This window comes from Pavona decussata, unplaced genomic scaffold (genome assembly GCF_977016875.1).
Source record: "Pavona decussata unplaced genomic scaffold, jaPavDecu1.1 SCAFFOLD_155, whole genome shotgun sequence".
In the NCBI taxonomy this organism is placed as follows: Eukaryota; Metazoa; Cnidaria; class Anthozoa; order Scleractinia; family Agariciidae; genus Pavona; species Pavona decussata.
The window spans coordinates 3,761,782-3,784,230 of NW_028145567.1; the positions used below are offsets into that span (position 1 = coordinate 3,761,782).

Sequence of the window (22,449 nt, forward strand, 5' to 3'; positions counted from 1 at the left end):
AAGAGCACTTGCTTGCCACTCAATGTCGCCCGGGTTTGATTCCTGGATGTTGACGCCATATGTGGGTTGAGTTTGTTGTTGGTTCTCATCCCTGTTCCGAGGGTTTTTCCTTGGTTCTCTGGGTTTCCTCCCTCCACATAAACCAACACTTGCAATTCCAATTCAAACAATACGTGGAACACACGATCATGTTTGAATGATCTCCTAGAGCTCTTTGGCGTTCAGTGGGTAAACAAATTACACTTACATACATGCTCGCTTGCATGTAAAAGTTTTCAACAACCAACTGAAAATCTATAAACAATTCTTTCACATGCTTACTTCATTTTTTGATTGAGTGACAAGTGGTCTTGGCTGGAGATACTAGAGGGTGTAGTTAGTGCACCTGGATAAAATAAAAAGGCATTGATTGATGTCAAAACTTATGAAATAATCAATCTCATAGCCAGAGACCTCAGGTTCTTTGGCCAGTAATTGGTTGCTACTAGAGACTCTGGGGGAAATCGAAAAAAAAAAAAATGTTTTGATTGGCTGCCCAGTAATGCCGCTGTCTTTCCCTTGAATTGAAGAGCTGAGAGCATGACAGACCTGAATGACATTTCAGATAGCTTTTTGTTGTTTTAGCACAGATCCACCAGAGTTCTTGCATGTGGCCTTGAATTCCGTCAGGAAACGTTGTCCAAGGTTCTATCCACTGCTTTGCACTTTGTTTGCAATAAAAACCTATGATTATGGGCAAAATATCCATCTTTATCACAAAACGAAACACAAAGCAGTGAATAAAACATTGGAGCAATGTTTCCTGGATTAATTCAAGGCCAGCTCCGAAAACTCTGGTCAATCTGAGCTAAAACAACAAAGAGCGATCTTTCAACTTCTCTGAAGAAATCCTACAGTGAAAAAATTCCATTTCATACCCCAGAGTGTCTCTAGGTGACTAACCACTGGTCAAATAGCTTGAGGACTCAAGGTACAATTTATGATAAAGGCACAAAATAAAGTATGATAAAATATGCTACTGACAAGATGCATATAATTTTTGTCTACAAATACTGTGTACTGTATTAATCAAAGCACTTCTATGTCAACTGCTAAATTATCATTGTAATATTTTAAGATCTCTTATCTTAGGCTATCAGTAAGCAAGTCTCCATAACTCATACCTTTTAACCCTACTCCAGTTTTCTTCATTGATTGGACAACATCATCCAAGGTATATCTGCTACCATAACTCATATCACTAAACAGTAACAGAAACCATATTTTAACAAAATGCAAACTAGCAAAAGTGATGCCATCAATGTCGGCAATGTACTACCAAATTCATCACATATTTTTGATTCATAATTAATCCAGTCCAGTAACAAGACTGGGTCATGCCCACAAGTCCACTCATTGCTATACTTGATCTTGTTGAAAGCGACACAATCCACAGAGTTATAGCTTTGTCCAACAGCATGGACCTGTTCCTTTGTGTTATCAGCCCATCTCTATCTGGACTGATGGAGCCTACAAAGGTCAGCTTTGTGAAACATCCCCTTACACATGATCATGCACTTCATGTGAACACACTAGTATGGGCAACTGCTGTAGACCATATAAACAACTGGAGTTGCATACAGGGCATGTCTCCAGTAATGGAATTTCTCACGTGCTTCAGACCTGATATCCCTAGTATGGGCCTTATCATGTCCATCTTGGCATTTCCAACTGAGAGCTTGTCCTCTTGGGGGGTTGTCAATTCCAAGATTCACTCCCATTCAAGAGAACTTCAATGATGCTCAAATTAAAGGTACTCCATTTCATGACTCTCGCAGATGGTCAAATTCTGGTTTATCATATTCAGAAACAGGAGTTAAGTTTGATCTTGTGACCAGTGTTCTTACCTAATAGGAATTTCATCCCAATCCACGGGTGCACCGGCAGCACTAACAAAGAAAAGTAAAAGATATAATTGGAGAAAAAACATAAGTATTGGGCTTCCCTGACGAGGCATTTCCCATCATTCTTGTGAGAGGATCCCAGGGGAATAATAATAAAAGTGTTTTTTTATGATTCCATCGAGGATTTCAAATCTAAGGGTTACCCTATATACCTTCAGAGCTGTCTTCAGAGGTGTCTCGCATCCAAGCGATGTATCGCGTCCGGTTTAAACTGTAGATACCTGAACCCTTACATCAAATTAAAGCTTATAGAGCTGGCTATCCAACTAAACCAAGAATTTTGAAATAAAATGGATTGCCGAATTTTTAGCGCTGTTTTCTCAAATCAATTTTTTCACTTGGAGGAGCCACTTCAAAGAGCTAAAACTCAAAAGGAATTTGTTCTTTTGCCTTCAAATTCGGACAGTAGCTAGTTTAACATATAAACAACAAAAAAGCGTCTGCGAATTTTTTCTTTGGAAATATTTCTTCTCCGAGAACGATTTTTGTACGATCACTCCACATTTTTTCATCCTATTTTGAAAATGCTCTATAACTTTTCATTGCGATTGAATATGGCAAAATGCAGACTCGTTTTTTAGCGCTTTGGGTCCCGAAACTGAGAAGCAAATTAAATCAGCGAAAAACAAAATTCGCTTTGACTTGTAGCTTTTAAAAGGTGATTAGGACGCTCGAATGTAGAGGTCGTGAAAAATTTGACAATTCATTTTATTTCAAAATTCTTGGTATAGTTTGATAGCCAGCTCTATAAGTTTTAATTTGATATAGGGGTTTAGGTATCTACAGTTTAAACTGGACGTGCTACATCGCTTGAACCAAGACACCTCTGAAGGTATAGGGTAACCTTAAACAGGAAGTTCGGGTATAAAAGGGGCCTGGCCAAACCATTCTCACCTTCAGTTGTCAATCAACCATCAGAGCGTAAACAACTGACAAACAACATGTGCCTTTTCCTTCGGCTTTTACCGATAAAATTGGCTTTGTTTTCGGAATAAACCTAGTTAAACAATTAGAACTTGATATCTTATATTGCTGTGGTGATATTATTAAATTTTGAGGCATATTTTTCAGAGGAAGCTTGAGTCAACAACTTGCCATGATTGAACAGCGTCTAAATTTGCATCTCACGCCCGTAAAGGTGTGAAATGAAGGAGGGGCTTGCCCTTTTATAGCGGAACTTATTGTTTAAGTTAAGTGATAGTTTTTCACAGTCATTCTTTGTATTCTGGAGATTTTCTCGAGAGCTATATTGGATCACTTGGTGAAGGCAGCTTACCGAGGATAGAGAACACAGAGAGAGTGTGAGATCTTCTTTGTACAGCAGGGAATGACTACAGATTTGACTAGTACGGATTTGAAATCTTGAAGGTTTCAAATTGAAAATTAAAATTAAATATCAAACAGAAAAATATATTTCAACTAAGAATAACGATTTAGTAACCTTTTATAGAAAATTGGACAGATAATTTTCCACTCTGACTACTCTAGAATAGTAAGTGTCATTGTAATTTAATTAATCATTAATTAATTATTATTGTGAACACATATAATTAACTGATAATTAATGCTAACAACAGCAATTACGCGGCTGTTTTAGCTACTCCCTATATGTTATTACTTTATGTTGTAATTTTGTTGTATTTATGATGAATGAAATAAAAAAAAAAGGAATGACTACGGAAAATTCCCACTTATCTTAAGATGCTTTATGCATCCTGGTAATGGGCCACTACTTATTCTCAGAAAACATAGAGCCTTAAGGGCAATCTTTTTTTATTTGACAAGCTGAAATGTTTTCACTCTGACTCGGGTACAAGTTCAAACTGGTTCCCTTTTGTCGCTCACTTCACCTGGGTTATTTTATGCAAAATGTGACCTCATAGACCACAACCTACATAACTCTGATAAAGGCATGAACACATTCATGGCCATGCAAATAGGCAATTTCTGACTTCTGATTTAGCAAATTTGGAGAGGAACGTTTCTTAATAAATTATTGTTATTATTCTGACAGAAATCTGGTCACATTATCTCAAATGATTTATTGCTTGGAATGGGAAAATTATGCCAGTGTCTCTTTGCACTTGACAAAACCTTTTACATAATGCTGGTATGTCTGTGATCAATATAAACAGGATTCCAATCCATTGTATAACGAAACTCCACCACTCTTATCTGTTGAATTCAGTGGCCCTACCTAAAGACACGTCTCACACTGTGACAAAGTTCTGGTCCAACACCATCGCCTGGAATGAGGGTCACCATGTAACGACCTTTTGATTGAGCCAGTGGCTCACTGCTTGTAGCATTGGTACTTAATGCTCTTGACTTTCCCAAGGCAGCAGGTAAAAGCTGAAAGATTGTTTGGAAAATGATTACCACATTATGTGCAAATGTGTAACAAATGTGTGACTTTTAGTTTTAAAATTGCATACAGAAGGCCCCTGTAATGATGTTACAGAATCTCTCCACCCAGTACAGCTTAAATAAACAAAACTTTCAGAACTGGGATTTGCAAAGCTTTTGTGAAATTCAACAATTCCACACAAATGACTCACAGCAATGAATAATGAAGGCAAGAAAGCGCACACCTAGACACAACAGAAAAGACATTTATCCCCAAAGTATAATGACACATTTGATGGCAAGATTTCTGCTCAGCCCCATAAAATATAATTTATTACGTATACATTTTCTGACTTTAACTTTCAGTCCCAGTTTGTGGAGGTGGGCTAGTATGACAGTACAGTGCTGCATGTATAATAAATGTATAGGGCTGTGTGGAAATCTTGCCTATCTAACCTCTAAAAAAGTACGAACTAATTTGTGAGTGGCCAAACTGATATTGTTATGCACTTTGTAATGTATTTAGCTTTTACAGTCAACCCAGGTCACGCGTGAATGATACTTTTGAAATTTGAACGGAGTTTTGAAAATAATTATTTACATGTCAGTTTTGAAAATAGCCAACGAGATTTCAGAGTTCCCGTATAAATTTCCCTAGCTTATTGACGGTATAAAGTTATGAATTTTTCTTTACATTGCAAAATTGAATATTTCAAGAATAACAAATTGTTTCCCAAGTGTTTTGAATCTTTTTTTCAGTTAATGCGTCTTTTTCTGAACGATTTCCAGAGAAATGTCCAACATTCCATTCACACGTCGGACATTACAAAGAGAAATTCGAATGTTTATTTCATTCTTGAAAATACTGTTCACGCGTGACCTGGGTTGACTGTAAGGAATAAGTTACATTGGAAAAGTAAACGTAAATTACCTCTGGTATTAAAGATCAAAACCATGAATTATATGTAAACATTTTCTGTTGTGCCCATCTAAATTGAACTACGACTATTAACAACTATTTTATAACCAGAAAATTTCACCAAATAGGACAATAAACGCAACTAGTAGCTAACTGTGCTATACTGTGGTCGTGTTGTAAATTAAGGCTTGTGATAATGTTGTTGTTGTTATTTATTTTGTCTTGTATTGTGATGGCAAATGAACAAGGAATATCGCTGTTTACGCCCAAAAGAAATGGTCAAAAAACAATAAGCAAAAAGAAAACGTTTACTATAGTAGAATATTACCTGCAAACTTTGCTTCAGTAACGAAATCCTACTGAAGGAGGAAGATATCTTCATGGCTGCCATCTTGACTACGTATATGACAGTAAAATTCCAGTGGTATTACATGACAACCATTGCAGCCGCTGAAAAAAAGATTTGATGGGATTTTGCGCGGGAAACTCGCCATCTCCTCTTTCAAAATGGCGGCTATTCCAACCATAAAGAAACTAGACGAAGCTGTTGTAAATCGAATTGCAGCCGGAGAAGTGATTCAAAGACCTGCTAATGCACTTAAAGAAATGATTGAGAATTCGCTTGATGCGAAGGCTTCATCTATAACGGTGACAGTGAAATCTGGAGGCTTGAAACTGCTGCAGATACAAGACAACGGGTGTGGAATCAGAAAAGAGGACATGGGTATTGTTTGCGAGCGTTTTACAACGAGCAAGCTCGTAAAATTTGAAGACCTGAGCTCGATTGTGACTTACGGTTTTCGAGGAGAAGCTCTGGCAAGCATCAGTCACGTTGCTCATGTAACGATCACCACCAGAACAGAGGAATCTAACTGTGCTTTCAAGGCAAGTTATTCCGATGGAAAACTTGTTCCTCCCCGCCCGGGTTTGTCAGCCGACCCTAAACCTTGTGCTGGTAACAAAGGCACACAAATAACTGTTGAAGACCTGTTTTATAACGTGTCAACTCGGAGAAAAGCGTTGAAAAGCCCCGGCGAAGAGTTTGCGAAAATTGCTGATGTGGTTAGCAAGTATGCTATTCACAACTCAGGAGTTGCATTCACTTTGAAGAAGCAAGGTGAAAACATGGCTGACGTGAGAACAACCAACAGTGCTTCAATTCTAGACAATATTCGTGCCATTTATGGAGCTACAGTGGCTAGGGAGTTATTGGAAGTGAGCTGTGACAATCAAAGATATGCATTCAAAATGCATGGTTACATTTCTAATGCTAATTATTCTGTCAAAAAGCTTCAGTTTCTCTTGTTTATCAATCACCGGCTTGTGGACTCCTCTGCATTGAGGAAGGCTATAGAAGCATTATACGAAGCTTATATTTCAAAGAACAGCCACCCATTTGTGTACCTCTCTCTAGAAATTGCACCCAGTAATGTTGATGTCAATGTGCATCCCACTAAACATGAGGTTCATTTTTTGCATGAGGATTCCATTATTGAAGCAATTCAGAAGGCCTTTGAGGAGAAGTTACTGGGGGCCAATTCTTCAAGAACATACTACACTCAAACCCTTCTTCCTGGTGTTCCTGTGACTGACACATCTGCAGGTTGGTAGTACTGAGATGGTGATGACGGTGGTGGTGGTGGTGTGTGTGTGTGTGTGTGTGTGTGGGGGGGGGGGGGGGTCTGGACATTGTTCAACACACTAATGAATAAAGGGGTTAGTTTGTAAAGAAACTGTGGTGCTGAATGGTCCCTTGGGAAACCAGTTAAATAAATATTGTTTCCCTTGAAACATGGAGATTCTCAGGAAACAAATGTTTCCCTTGAGACCAGTCATTAAGTGTTTTCTATTAATGGTAATCTTCTCCATAATATCTTTAGTGACCTCAGATGATGGAGGGAAATCAAATGGTGCTAAAGTTTATGCACATCAGATGGTGCGAACAGACAGCAGAGAGCAGACATTGCATGCATTCCTTCCTCCCAAAGATCATGCATTAATGGCCAGTACATCTCACAGGTACAGTGGAAAAAATAAAAATATTGTTTGTTTGATTTTTTTTTTAGATTAATTTCTTAGGGTGTCTTTCTATACAAACTACTACAAGGTCTGGCTTTCAGGAAAACCTAAAATCTGCTATGGGCACCGGTAACCATGTAATGGACTAGCATGCTATCCAAGGGGTTGTAGTTTGTACTAAGTTGTAGTTTAGAATAGGATAAACATTTGTAGTCTACTTAAGAAAGGTAAGTAGTGAGATGCCTTTTTATAAGTGTCAACAGATTATGAATGCCAATAAAGTAGATTTACTTCAGCCAAAGTTGAGTATAATTTTGCTCAAATTTTTGTCAAGTATTGGATGCTAAGGAGATGCTTGCTTAACCTTATGATAGTCATCACAAAGTATCCCCTGGCCCTGATCATTACCTGAAGACTTAATGAAAGTGGCAAATAGATCTGCTTAATATGAAGTACCCAAATTCTTTGAGAGAGTTGCCTGTCCTGTTGCACTGCAACAGATTTTTTGGATCAGGCTGATTTTCATTTCACATTTTGGTTATAAATAGGGGGTCAAAATACGTGTACAATTCACACTCCGATACTATCAGGTTGGCAAACTGTAACATGTAAACCGGCCTTAACGATATTACTGAAAAAAATATTTTAAATTCCCATCCTGTTTAGCCATAAGACTGAGAGAGTGTTTATCAGTGCATTTTCAAGGTTTCCTTACTTGGTTGTGATACTAAATAAGTGGGTGTACAGGTGGCTTGAGACTAACACATGATGGTGATATTTGTAACAAAATGTAATAGCAAGGTTTTTTTGTACTTTACAGCATACCTCAGCAATCCACTAGCACAGATAAACATTCTAGAAACACAGTCCTTGGAGAACCAAGCACATCTGAGAATCCGTCACTAACTGTTGTCAATACTGATGAAGCCAAAATGTCAGAGTCCAACTCGGGAAAAGTAACTGAAAGTACTGCAGAAGAGGTGTCTGACAAACCTTCAGGTATTAATATACATGTTAATGACTTCTATGGTAATGTGAATTTCAAGAAACCAGAGTACGTCATGATTTGAACCTTGAAAACCTTTTCAATAGGACAAACATGGCAAAAAAAGCTCTTCTGTGGATGTTCGTGTTTTTGAGGTGTGATGGTTAGGAACGTGCCTTATCCTCAGATGTACAGACTGATTTAGTGATAGCGAGATTTATGATCATGTTACGGCAAACACGAGTTAAGCATTTACGTTTCCTCAAAATAATTAGTAAATAGATGAGAATATTGGTGCAAAATATTTCTGACCTTTGATGCTAATGCAAAACTGCTCAACTTCACTTAGAAAGGGAAATTGGCGAGCAGCAAATGTAGGATTGTCATGGTCATCTTTGCCGTTTGACCTTTGACTTTACATGATTCTAAATCTCTTTATTGTTGTTACTTTCTCATCAGGTTCTAAAAAGCCTAGACTAGAAGAACAAACTGAAAGGACGACAAAAAATTCAAACAACTCTGGCATCTACAGAGAGATTCGTTTGAGCAGTGTTTTGAATCTACGAAAAGCAATTGATGACAGTGAACACCAAGGAATGAAAGAGCTTTTTGAAGACCACAAGTTTGTTGGTTGTGTGAACAGGTCACTAGCTCTTGTCCAACACAGCACAAAACTGTTCCTTGCAAATGTCACAACGCTCAGTAAAGAACTGTTCTACCAGATCATCATGTTTAAGTTTGGCAACTTTGACTTTCTGAGGCTGTCTGAACCAGCGCCAATTTATGAACTTGCCCTGCTAGCTTTGGACTGTGAAGATAGCGGATGGACCGAGGAAGATGGTCCTAAAGACGAACTGGCAGCCTACATTGTCAATTTGTTAAAAGGCAAAGCAACCATGCTGTTGGATTATTTTTCTTTGGAAATAGACAAAGAAGGCTGTATATTGACATTGCCGCTGCTGTTAGATGGTTACATTCCAAATCTTAATGGCTTGCCAATGTTTGTACTTCGTCTTGCTACAGAGGTAACAAGTTTGTGTACTCATTATGCAAATACATGCAGGGTTATGTAAACTCATTTGAATGTATGGAAATTATCCTGTAATTTTGACGTAGATTGTCTATTTATATTATGCAAATCAAATTATGTGAATTTATAAATTGAAATCTTTATATTAGTGAAAGTGAAAACCATCAACACGTTATTAAACTTTGAAAGAGAAATTAGAGACAAGAAAAAGTTATTTAAAAAAACTAGCCAAGAGGATTTGTTTAAGCTCTCACTTTGATGGTTGGCAATGTAATTAAAAGCGTTCACAGTTTTTTGTTCACACTTACCATACTCAGCAAAATCAGCTCATTTAATAGAGGTTCATGAATATGATCAACAGCTGTGCACATTGTATATGCATATTCAACAAAATTTTCTGTTGACGTGTTTTCATGGTGTTCTTATCTTTGACTTTTCTAGGTAGATTGGGACAGTGAAGAGGGGTGCTTCCGTACCTTTGGACAAGAATGTAGCAGGTTTTATGCATTTAAACCAGATCCTTATCAGACTGATGACGACTCTCCTAAAGATGATGATTCAAAGGACTCTACTGCAGCAAAACCTTCAGACCGTTCATGGCAGTGGACAGTAGAACATGTTTTATTTCCTGCCTTTCGCACTGGACTTGTGCCTCCAAATCGCTTCTCCGAGGATGGGACTCTGCTTCAAATAGCAAACCTACCTGACTTGTACAAAGTGTTTGAAAGGTGTTGACTTATGGTTGCAACTCCAGCCATCTTAAAAAAAAAAAAAAACCCAAGAACCATCACTTCCTTGTTGCATTCCCATCAACTCTGTTAGGAGAGAGAGAATTCTACCTCACCTGGTTGTGATTGGTGGGTTTTGATCTGTGTGGCTCTTCTTCAGTTGATTTTTGTCCTGCCTGCAAGAGCAGATGCATTTTTGGCTTTGTTTCAACACACCATTAAAACACGGCTATTTTCACGGCGGAAAAGGCATCTGCTCTCACAGTGCATTTATTGTCATAGATGGTTTGATTAACAGCTGTGTAAAATGCAATAGTTAGCTTCAAAGTTCACACATTGAATCGTACAGGTTGGGTGCACTAATTCCAAAGGATCGATCAATGTTCATTGCGGGATGGGAGAGTGTTCTTGAACCACTAAGCTTAGGACTTCAAGGATTGATTAATTTTATTTTAAAACCCTTCCTTAAAGCTCTATGATTCAGTTAGTCTGAATTCACAAAGAGAAATAGTAATAGTAGGAGCTTCTGTTAGTGTTTATTGCTACGCATGGCAAAAAATGTCGGCTATAAATAATATTACACAAATCTAGAATGCAATGCCTGCATTGCATTTTTATGTTAACAAGTTACAATGTCAATGAAGGCAGTGAAGTTTCTTTGCAGATACCAAGTATAGTGTAAATTGAAAGACTTTGAGCTATTTTGACTTTATTGCTTCCAACAATGGCATAAATCTGTTGCTCTGTCATTTTGCTATCATGATCACAAAGCTGTGACCAGTACTTCTGAATCTTTCTGAAAAAGACTCATAAACTGAAAAATAAAAATAAAAATACTTGGGAAAACAATATTGTTATGTTTGAAATACTAAATGCTGCAATGTAAAGAAAAAATCAACTGCAAAATGTTGTTAATAAATTTATATTCTGCAATATTTTTTAGGCTATTGCAAACAGATCTTTTACTATCCTGTAACAGGCTTTCCTTATAAATAATGGACAAATAACCGGCCCTTTCTAACAATATATTATTAAATAAGAATGTTTTCTGGCAAATATTTTTTCAATGCTTCTTTTCTGAAAATTTAAATAAGTGTGTAGTTAAAATCTGACTTTGAGTTATGTTTAGCACTGTAAACACCCCAACTTAAATAAAATATTATATTTTAAATTATTCAAAAAGAAATAAATACTACAATAAACTATTTGTATTGCATTCTTATATCCACCATATACCATGTATACCAAACTGCCTGGCACTTCAAGTTAAGTGCAAGTACAAAAGCACTCTCAATCTTATTGAGATGAATTATAAAATTACACAAAAACTTGTAAGTGAAGGGTCTTAAATACTTCTTAATACTTAATTCTTTCTTTTATTTATAAAATTATTAGCTTATTAGATTAGTAATCTTAGTGGGTGTGAAGTCATTTTAAATGACTGTTTTGGTGACTGTTCTACAATGAAACTGAATTTTTTTTATCTTTATCAGTGAAAGTTGAATACTAACTACAAACCTTTTCCTAAAGGACAGTATCTCCTTCAAGGAATTTCCTCACCTGAACAAAAACAGTAGACGTACCACTGGCACTACTGGTTTTAAATAATAAATATTATTAATAATTTATTCTAGCTCACACTTACTTTTCACAAACTTGTATCATTCATCACAGGAGATTGTTTTTAGATTACTTTTTTTTAAAGGGAGCCTTATTGAATTCAATTTATCACATTGTGCAGTTCCAGAAAATATCCATACTCCCCTTACAGAAGGGATTGGAAATTCCAGGAGGGTGGGGTGGGGCGTCCTCAAAGGCAAAAATTAAAGTTTCACACAAAGTATGAAGCTAAATAACAATGTCAGGGCTCAATACCAACTTTTTAGCTCACCAGCCCAGTAGCTTGCAACAAGCCTGATTTTACTTGCCGAAATAAAATTTTTATTCTCATGTGACAGGAAGTAGATACTGGCACTTGGCATTTTTGTAACAGGAACACTGGGAAAAGTGAATCGTTTGTTTCCTTTTCAGTTGTTTCAACTTATTGTAAGTTTTAACTAAGGCAGTGAAGTCACTGAAATCCACTAACAGTCTCTGTTTAAATTAGTTTCTCTTGTCTTGATTCATGTCTACCTTGCATTGCTTTACAAACTTTTACAGGCCAAACTGGCTAGCAAAACAGCAAAACGTACTAGCAGAAACTGATTTTTTACTAGTCTGTGGCTACTTGGCTGTCATCAGTCTCAAGTCCTGATTGTAATTTCCAGATGGGTGGGGAGATCTTAGAAAAATCCCTTCCTTGTGTGTGTGAGGGGGGTATGTATATCTTCTGCAACTACACACTACACATTACAACCATCAAAAAGTTACCCTAATATAACATTACGCCATCCACAGTGGTGATCTCATGTTTTTTGGTTTTAAAATAATGTGTGCAGTGACAGTTTTTCAACAAAATGATCAGTGGGCAAAGGAGTAGAACCCCAGCAGCACCCAACAAGATCCAGAACGAATATCCCAGTTGGGCCTTATCAGTGGATGAGAAGCCTCGCTTTTGATCCAAGGGTTGGAGAACATTCTTCTTGAGCTGGATCTCAAATAATGCAGCAAACAAACAGGCAGATATGAGCACAAAGAAGACTGCAAGCAAAACAAAGGGAATTAAATTCATTTGCTACTTTTTTAGTATACCACATTTATAAATCTGGAATTTGAGGGGTCAATTACACATATTCAAGATGGGTAATTGTACAGTTCCAGAAAATATCCATACTCCCCCCACAGAAGGTATTTTTGTTTTGTCTTCAAAATCTTGTGAAAGTTTAGTCAGAAATGCTGACAATGGGGAAAATATGTTCAATGTGATACATGATCGGCCTTATGCGCCTACTGGCGGCGGAGAATTGATGATGATGATGATGATGATGATACATGATGGTCTTTAACTTGTCTGAAAGTAGACTGTGAGCAGTCTCTTTTGCTTGAAAATTCACGGGGGAAAACGAAAAAAAAATTGAGTACGAATAGTGATCAGGGCGCCAGAAGGTGAGCAAAAAGATTTGCTGAGTTGCAGAGACCCTTGCTTAAAAATCTGAGTCTGCAAGACAATTACTCTTCTACCAAATCCGAACTCAAGACTTAGGAGTTGGAAAATTTGGAAGCTTGAAACCAAACCCAAAATTCACTGGGTGCTTTCAGGCTAGACTGCGAGCAATCTCTCTTTAGCTCGAAAATCCGTGGAGAAAAATGGGAAAAAAATATATATGAGCTGCGAGTCGCAAGTAGCGCGGGTGCCAGAAGGTGAACAAAAAGAGAGACTGCAATGCTTTCATACAATGATTGAAAACAAAAAAAAAATTTTTCCTTTTTCCCTGTGGATTTTTGAGCAAACGAGAGAGTGCCTGCAGTCTAAGTCAATCATTGTATGAAAGCATTGCAGCCTCTCTTTTCACTCATCTTCCAGCGCCCGCGCTACTCGCAACTCATGGGTCGCAGGTTGTGCACTCAACTCATACTTTTTTTACCACGCCTTTCTGAATATTTGTGTAGTCCTAGAAAATATCCATAATCCCCCTGCCGAAGGTTTTTGGTTTTGCACCCCCCTCCCCAGGAAATTCCAGTTTAACTTCATACTTTGTTTCTAAAATTTTGACCCCACTCCCCCTAGGAATTTGTGATGACCTTCCATGGGGTGGGTATGGATTTTTCCTGGAACTCACAACTATTCAAATAGGAGGGGTCAAGAGGAACGTAATACATGCTCATGTGGCTGGGGCAATAAACTGAAAATGGTCACTTACAAGCTAGTCCACAACAAATGTACATCCCTATAGAGCCACAGATGGTCAAGTCTGGCTTGGTAAATTCATTGTAACAGGATAGTGCAATCATCAAACAGATCACAACCAAACTCAGGACACAGAATCCCACTGTTGCCCACATGACATTATCATTGGCCACGCCATCAAATTCGTCTTTGACTGTAACAGAAAAATGCGCTGTTAGGATTTAAATCAATGTCAAATTATGAACCTTGTTGACTTACTTTTTCATGTCTAGTTGAGAGGTAGGGAGGGTATAGGTTTGCCAGGTGGCTCACCATGATCATAGCCACCTCAATTTTGATCTCCTCATGTAAACCATCCACAGTGTTTTCCTAGGGTAGCTCCGGAAGAAAAGTGTCTCTTCCACCCAGGACAACTTTACTCCATATAAATTCCACCTGTTCACCAAAACACTAAACTTCACACCCTTGTAAATTGTCACGCTTTGAATTAAGATGAGATTTCTACACTGTTATTGTTAATCCATTTTAATGGAGGTCTTGGGGCATAACTGCTTTATAGTACTTTTAGATGATCACTTTTTGTTGATTTTATAATTTTCTTATTTTACATGTGGCTTTCCTTCAGGGAATGCTGCTTTGGGCTTGAAATTAATCAGATTTTTATTGCAAAGAAATGAGACTGTCCCATGCACATACTCAAAGTTTCTTCTGCTTTCTGATTGGTCATTTCCATTGGTTACCAGAAATATCTCAGAAAATTGTTGAGCGCGAGCGTAAAGCGAGTGGCATATCGTTTGTTTTTTTTTTTTTTTTAGGTGGGGAAAGGAATAATGTAGATGATATAATGGGTTCCAGTGTCAAATTTTAGAGCAACTTGCCTTGTCAATCAAGGTGAGCTTTGCTTAAATTATTAAATCAGCCAGAATGACGTCAACACAATATTTGACTGAAAACTGAATTTACACTATGGCCAGCCTATTCATTTCTCAATCTGATGAATGATAGAATCGCTCTCCGCAATAAAATAGAGACCGAAAAATAGATTGTAATATTATAGTATCAATTTAGCAGGTGGTTTCTGCAGTCTCACAGGGACTCGTAGTTCTTTGTTGTGGTAAAACCTTAACAATATAATATCCAACTTTAAAGCTAACAAAGCAATATTTATTTTAGTTAGTTGGTTTCTTTGGGGTTATGATTTCTATTTTTTTCAAGCAAACTCCACTTTCGTATTTCTCGCCGAAAGCTTCAGTTGCCAACAAATTATTCAAATTTTGGAATCTCGATGAGGGTTATAAAAATATGAAGTTATAAAATCTCGGTTTTTCTCGCCACGATGAAGAAAATTTGTTTACTGGAGATTGAAAATTTTATTTAAATGTTCGCCAGCAAATATCGATGTGAACGATCGCATTTAACTAAATACACCTGATCTGAAGTGGTTGTTGTGGAAAATCCACTTATCAGCAACGTACGAAATTTATATTATTTTTACCTTTACGTTTGCCAGTAATACGAGACAGAAATCGCGCAAATAAATTATGGGTTATGAAGGCTCATATACCATTCAACTTATCAAAAAACTTTCAAGAGGTACAAATAAACATTAAAAATTCTCAAGGGTTTGATAATAAGCTAATACTGAAAGTGAGCGAAAACAAACAACTGCTTAAGTTTTAAGCGATACTAAATTAACTATTTTGAAGAAATGAAATCACTATACTCACCTGCGAAGTCCCTTTCTCTAGCTCCTAGTCCAAAATCCTGCTTGCTTACTCCGTTAAACATTCCAAAATGTTTAGATCCCCCTTTCTGGGTCGAATTTCCAACTTCTCGCTCGAGATCGGCGATAACCCAGTACTCTGAAAGCAACGCAGCTACTATCATTACGAACGCTATAAAAGCGAAAACAGCGGCTACGACTGCCGTTCCACGTCGTTTAAAAATAGTCGGCATATTTTACAGAGTGGTATCTACAATGCGATCGAGAACACTTCGCTAAATTTTCCCTGGATTATTTTGTTTTGTGCGTCCGAGACTGAACAATTCACCGACATCCATTTAGACCGCTTTTGTTTTGCAACGCTTCGCGCACGTGTCGATTAAACCAATCGCGTGCGAATCCCTTTAAATTAACAAACCCGAGGGAAATCCCGATGCCCGGAAAACGATGTTCCAGACCCCTTCTAGGGAGAGAATTGATCGTATACATTTTTCAATGTAATTTTGGTCAAAACTTGCTTTAATAATCTCCCTTTTTGTTCTAAATAGTCTACATAATAATATTGGTACATAATATTCGGTCAACTCAAGGGCTGGTAGCCAGAAAAATAAAATTAGTTTTGATTACAGCACGATGTATAAATTAGTCTGCTGAAACCTCCCTAAGATAAGATCCTTTGTTTTCAAATAGAAATTACTTGACAACCTCTATTGCAATGTAGTTCTTTTATTTGTAGATTCTCCCATTTTACGAAACAGACATCGCAAAATTTCTAACGGTGATGTACGTCATGGAAAAATTTTCTTTTGCATTAAAATCCCCTACCCAGTTAATTCTCATATCAGTTGGGTGACTTTTTTTCCGTAAACTTCATAGTTTAAGCCTCTTAAATATATTAATACACAGTTCCATAATTAACATTCTCGATAATTAAACTAGAAAAGTTAGGAAACCGAGTACTCCGTTCTTGAAATTTATACACCAGGAATATTAAATGAAAGAATGCAGTTAGTAAAAACCAACGTTCGATTTGATCGTCGATTTTTACTTCCTTAGGTACTAAGAATGCGGTTCTTGTCGAAAATCTCCGGAGAAGCAGTCACAGAATTCATTTTTCTCTCGTTCATTAACCAATCAAAATTTATGTATCACCAAGAGAGGATTGGTGTCACAAATACACGAGAGATGTCACATGTCGCAACAGCTTCAAGTTTCGTAGAAGCGTGACCGAGTAGTTTGCTAATAGGACGCCGAACAAGAAATCCGGAAGTCCTCGACCAGCTTTCAAGCCATGCTCTGACCACAAGCTGAAGTTTAACTCCTCGGCCGCGCTTCTAAAATAGCAACTAGTTTTAATATATCCTATTTGAAATATTTGTTGCATTATCCCTGGAAAGCCCCTTATGGTGAGGGGATAATCATTTCCTTTCTTTTCTTCTCTTTCATGTTTTCTATCGTAAATAATCGGAAAAGATGCTTGTCCCCAGCGATGACGAAGCACCTCTTAGGTTTTCTACAGCGCTACATGCCGTGCCGTTGCCATGGACAAAAATACGTTTTTGAAAACTATCCGATCGCTTCCCTTTAATTCAAGTTCTCAATCAAAATTCAAAGACCCTGTTTGGCCGAGTTGAAACTGGCAGCTTACACGCGCCTCTCATGCGCTCACCTTCAAACAATTTCAACTGGGTTTGGCGAAGCCTTCACACAGTCGAATGAGTATTTTGAATGATTAGTTGAGACAGAAACTGCCGGGAAGCTTTCAAAATATTCATCAAATTGCTAAATGATTAAACGTCTTAAAGGTTCATCAAATTAAAACAAGAAAGTCATAAATCAAAGCAGTCCGGGTATGCTGTCTTTTTCTTGATCCTCGTCTCCATTGATGAAAAAGGCACTCTTGGGTTACGATTACGGATTTCAGTTCTGCAACACCCCGAATTTACTTCATTTGGTATTCCCTGGATCCCTATTGTAGGTTCGAAAAGGCAATTAAACAGTCCTGCCCTCTCCACAGGCCCCGCGCTAAAAAAATCACTGGAACACAGTCACCAGGCCCTCACGGCCTTCCATCTGAAGCCACTGAACATGCGTGATAGTTCGTATTGCAGCCAATGACATTGATTTAAGGACGGTGCCTACTATTGTTACTGCGCATACGTTCTGCGCATCTCGAGATAGTCGGGTTTCCTATGGGTAGTGCGCACTAATACAGGGATATTTTTGCGCGGTTTAAAACTATGCAGAGAAAGCAGAACTTATTAAATGCTTTTGGTATCTCAAAAGAAAATTGGGGGTAACCATGCATTTTTCAGAGAAAATTAAGCTTCAATTTAGGAAAAAATCCCATACATTGCTTTATATTTTGGCGTTTTTTAGAGATATTATTGCTTAATTATCTCTAAAAAATGCGTGGTTACCCCCAATTTTCTTTTTGGATTCCAATAGGCCTTGCTGAGATCTGCTTTTCCCGCATAGTCATAAACCGCACAAAAATACTTCGGTATTAGTAGGCACCGTCCTTAATTCTCGTATGTAATCAAATATTTCCTTCCTTCCTTTTTTCCATAATCACCCACTGTTATCTCTTGGAACTACCAAGAAGATACCTGTTGCAAAAAATAAATAAATAAATAAATGAATAAATAAAAATAATAATAAAAATCGCAATAACAATTGATAATTTACTGTTATAAATCTCATTTCCATGGTTTATTCTAGGAGTGCAGTATTGCAGGATTATCGCAAATGAAGATATGAAGATAGGTACATTGGCGCATAAAATTTTCATTATAGCGCTTCAAGCGTGGAGCACAAAGGCTATGTTCCTATTACAAAATGATTTCACAATTGAATGCCTTTCGCGAACACGGTTCTATCCCATCATCCTCAGTGTGGGGTGAGAGATTGCACCATCCAGTACCAGAAGTCAAATTTGAAAGAGTGCGCAAATGTTGTCCAGATTGCGGGGATGTGGAGATGAATACGTACACGTTCGTTCTTGAGCGGGGCTTACTCCCTCAAGAACGAATGTGTATGAATTCATCTTCTCATCTCCGCAATCTCGAACAACATTTGCTCACTCTTTCAAATTTGACTTATGGGATTGGACGGTGCAATCTCATGCGATCCTTTACGTGATGATGTAATAAAATTTACATCAAACTTCAACTTACAGGTTAGCCTCGTTGAATCTTCCAATTATATGGGAAATATTTCTGCGATACAAACCTCAGAACGCTACGCTACAAATTTCTTCTGCGATCAAAGCAATTTGTAAAAGTTCCACATTTCAAAATACTAATTTTACACTGAGAAGCTGAAATATCTTAAGTTCCCTTTCGTGAAAAATACCCTCGAAAATCTCTGGGGGGGGGGGGGGGGGGGGTGGACAGCTGGGTCCTCAGAAGCCAAGTCCTAGAACGAACCTTGCTCAAAACTTCGGTCGCCAGGCCATTTCCGAGTTGCTGTGAACCTCATTATGAAAACGAGGCTAAGTCCAACAATAAATTTTGTTTGCAAGTGAATGAAAACTGAGTTTCATACCAAAAACTACACTCAGCCTCAGTGTCATAATGAGGTTCAAAACAACTCGAAAATGGCCTATTTTACAGTTGTGTCCTTAGTGACCAGGCCTATGAGTGGAAGTGAGGCTGGAATTGACTTCGCTTTGATACAGACCTCGCTGCTTTTCATATTGAAATCGTGTTGTTTTTATGCTAACTAGTTTTCATTTATACATGAAAAGCAGTGAGGTTTGTATCAAAACCAAATCAACTCCAGCCTCAATTCCACTCAAAGGCCATGTGACTATGCAAACTGTAAAATAGGCCATTTACCGAAATTTTTGCCAATTTTTCCGATTGAATTCACGTCTTCGCCGCTGACATGCAATTAGGTCTAATTTCACTGTGTAGTTTTGCCGAGCCATGCAAAATCAAACGAACAAACATCCTTACCATTCATTTCTGCACCTCACTGCTTCTTTCCTAACTAATCTTTTTTTATCGTCGACTGAGTCAGCTAAAGCTCTGCATACTTTGGTCTTGTAAGGATAAACCTGCGGGTAAAACACAGACGAAATAGAATTCAGAAGGTGAGGTGAGAACAAAAAAAAAAGGGAAGACAAAGAAAGGAAAGACAAGACTACCACGTGATGAGGTAAGGTTGTCATGGATCCGAGGCACTTGAGAGCTTCCATTCTGATTTTCTAAAACAAAGATCAGGATCAAAATAAATCAATGCCTTCGTATACCAAAAATATTCAGAATAAAGATCAAAGTTTTACGGTGCAACGAACTCAACCGGGGCCACCCAACATTGATCAGCCAATCACAGGTCATGTTTACAACAAAGGAGTCTGGCTTTGGTAGCTTGTAAACCAATCGAAAAACGAAAACATTTCTTTAAATTTCAAAGTGTCGGTTTTTTCGGTGACCCCGGTTGAGTTCGTTGCACTGTAAATGCAGCGAGCACATCCCGGCTTTTGAAACCTTTTTTTTAATCATCGTCTTTAGACCCACAATTTATTAATTTTCCTCGAGCGACCAGTTCATAAAATCCATTTCTACTGATCAGTTCTTAATCAAGCACTGTACTAAGAACATGCAGAAATGACTATCACCTTCCAGCAACGGTCTTCATAAAATCAAGTTTCATGTTTTCTTCGTCAGACCCTTAAAGGTGGTCTACGGACTGTTGGGTTGTATTCTTCCGGCAAAAATCTAACTTAGAACAAACGCCACTCAACCGTTGCCTACAACTACCTGCACCATACAAACGACTTATTGACAACAACAACGAAACAAACAAACAATAGACATTTTACTAACAATAGACCCACGGACTTTTTGACTAACAAAAGACGGATCGAAACGCACCAATCACTTTTTACAGTCTTCACAGCCAATAACATCACGGCTTACTGACAAACGACCAATAACATCTGGACTTCGTTGACCAATCAGGTTAACAAACAGAGACGTATATACCACCTACTGACGTTCCACAATTCACTTGACTCTGAAGATGACTTCCGCTCAGGTTGTCGAAACGTCAGTCAAAGTCACCACAAACAGTCCTTCTCAGGACTACACTCACCCGGATGATCATTATTTACGTACTTATGACATGACTCCTGGGTTCAAACCATTTACAATGGGTGAAACAGTCGAACCCGTATTAAATGGCACCGTATTAAGTGGTCATTTGTCAAAGTCCCGAAAATTACTTCCCTTAATTGCCGTAATTTTGTCCTCTATTAAGCGGTCGCGGTCATCCTTTACTAAGTCCCAACGAGCTGTTTCTATTTTCTTGACCTGTTTCAAACGGTCACTTTGGAAAAGAAAACCAATCAAATATAGTAACGAATAGCCTGCCAAGTAATTGAATTTCTAACCTCCTGCAATACCGACTATAGGATCTTGGTGTTAAAGGAGTTGTATTAGTCCATATTGTCATACCATTTTATCGTTGCAGTTTCTTAACAGATTAAGTGAGTGTTTTGTGCATAAACCACATTAATTGTGGCAAGAAATGGCGTTTTTATTGTGTTTGACGTGTATTCTGTGCAACCTCTATTAAGCAGTAATATCCAGGTGTTACCATTGAATGCTGAAACTTCGACAGCCCCAAAAGCACGGGAACCAATGAAGTCACGTGACGGGTGATTATATCTGGTGCGTCGAGCACTAGGGAGTACATGGTCTGTAATGTGGAAAGCTGCAGGCTCTGTTCATCACACGACAACGACTGTACCAATAGGGGCATCAACTGAGGAGGTCAAAAAAGTAGAAAACATAACATTACAAAGAAGGCCGGATGACAATAACTCCAAAATATTTTCGTTATTGACAATGGTTGTTATGTTTTCACATGAGCCTAGTTTAATGGCCTTACATCCCACGGGTACTTCTGTAGCTCAGTGGTAAAGCATCTGAATGAGTATGCCTGTGTCACTCACTGAAAAAAATACATCTATCGCTTTCGTTATTGTTGCGCATCGTTTAAGGATCGCACAAATTCGCCCTTCGTCAGAGCGAATTTACTGATTATATTTAAGCGTTACAAGCTCTCTCTCTCAATCGAGATAGCGGTTACTAACTTCCAACGGTCTATTCAGACAATTTGTCACGTGACACACCACCTCAAGTCACGCGATATAAATTGATTAACCTCTCACTTACTTAAAAAAGGGTGAATAAGCCCCGTTTACAAGGTTTCAACATTTGCTTCAACGTGCGTTCAACACTTTGTTGAACCAAACGTCGGGGGGGTTTTGAACAGGTCGTTCAACATTGTCGAAATTGGCTTAAACTTTCATTCAAAATAGATTAAACATTTCCTTTGTTCTTGAAAACGTTGAATGGCGTTGAAACCGTCTGAAAACTCCGTTCATCCAACATTTGCCCAACATCCTTTCAACTTTTGTTGAACGAATGTTGGGCAAATGCCGAAACCGTTTAAACGGGCCTTTATATTTACTTTGGAATTTAAAATTTAGGAACCGTTAGTTTCTTCAATTGTAGCCCTGAAGATGACCAGTTGTACTAGTTTAGTTGAAGGGCCGCGGGCAGAAAGAGCCTATGTGCATTTTTAGGCTAAATTTAAAAAATCAACCCATTGTGAACAAAAATGGAACAAATCATGTATTAGTTTCTTGGCGGGGTGATTTCACCATAAAAATGCTTTAAATCGTCCGTAGCAAATTGAACCTAAAACTGCACATAGACCCTTTCTGCCCTCAGCCTTTCAATAACTGGATATTAAAATTACCCTTTCCTGTGCTGCCAGTCTTACAGTCAGATTGGATAATTTGCAAGTTACGGTACCTCCTAATACAGATGTATTTTTGCACAGTTTATGACTATGCAGGAAAAGTAGATCTTAGCAAGGGCTATTGTAATTCAAAAAGAAAATTGGGGTTAAACACGCATTTTTCAGAGATAATTAAGCGACAATAATTCTAAA

The 22,449-nt window shown here is 37.9% G+C and overlaps 4 protein-coding genes across 4 annotated transcripts in view; 1 reads left to right on the plus strand and 3 right to left on the minus strand.

Moving 5' to 3' along the window:
• Window positions 1-5,667, minus strand: part of LOC146465931 (isocitrate dehydrogenase [NAD] subunit beta, mitochondrial-like) — a 24,445-nt gene extending 18,778 nt beyond the window's left edge. Inside the window, exons 1-5 of the mRNA XM_085128154.1 lie at window positions 5,537-5,667; window positions 4,141-4,295; window positions 1,887-1,928; window positions 1,164-1,240; window positions 322-385 (exon numbers count right to left, since the gene is read on the minus strand). Coding sequence (XP_084984280.1) covers window positions 322-385; window positions 1,164-1,240; window positions 1,887-1,928; window positions 4,141-4,295; window positions 5,537-5,599 — 401 coding nt within the window. The 5' untranslated portion in view covers window positions 5,600-5,667. The remainder of the gene's footprint in view (window positions 1-321; window positions 386-1,163; window positions 1,241-1,886; window positions 1,929-4,140; window positions 4,296-5,536) is intronic.
• On the plus strand, window positions 5,658-10,905 carry LOC146465932 (DNA mismatch repair protein Mlh1-like). The gene is made up of 5 exons (XM_085128153.1): window positions 5,658-6,811; window positions 7,089-7,227; window positions 8,048-8,226; window positions 8,672-9,237; window positions 9,684-10,905. Exons 1-5 carry the CDS (start codon window positions 5,716-5,718, stop codon window positions 9,975-9,977), a joined length of 2,274 nt encoding a protein of 757 aa, XP_084984279.1. The 5' UTR covers window positions 5,658-5,715; the 3' UTR covers window positions 9,978-10,905.
• LOC146465933 (clarin-3-like) lies at window positions 10,877-15,852 on the minus strand. Its single transcript, XM_085128157.1, has 3 exons — window positions 15,485-15,852; window positions 13,771-13,950; window positions 10,877-12,610 (listed from the first exon to the last, which is right to left on the minus strand). The coding sequence occupies exons 1-3, from the start codon at window positions 15,711-15,713 to the stop codon at window positions 12,342-12,344; spliced, it is 678 nt and encodes a 225-aa protein (XP_084984283.1). The 5' UTR covers window positions 15,714-15,852; the 3' UTR covers window positions 10,877-12,341.
• A 116-nt stretch (window positions 15,853-15,968) lies between these two features.
• LOC146465934 (MMS19 nucleotide excision repair protein homolog) overlaps window positions 15,969-22,449 on the minus strand; it is a 30,803-nt gene continuing 24,322 nt past the window's right edge. The window contains exons 34-37 of the mRNA XM_085128159.1: window positions 21,085-21,252; window positions 19,631-19,690; window positions 19,440-19,540; window positions 15,969-18,089 (exon numbers count right to left, since the gene is read on the minus strand). Of these exons, the coding sequence (XP_084984285.1) occupies window positions 18,062-18,089; window positions 19,440-19,540; window positions 19,631-19,690; window positions 21,085-21,252 (357 nt within the window). The 3' untranslated portion in view covers window positions 15,969-18,061. The remainder of the gene's footprint in view (window positions 18,090-19,439; window positions 19,541-19,630; window positions 19,691-21,084; window positions 21,253-22,449) is intronic.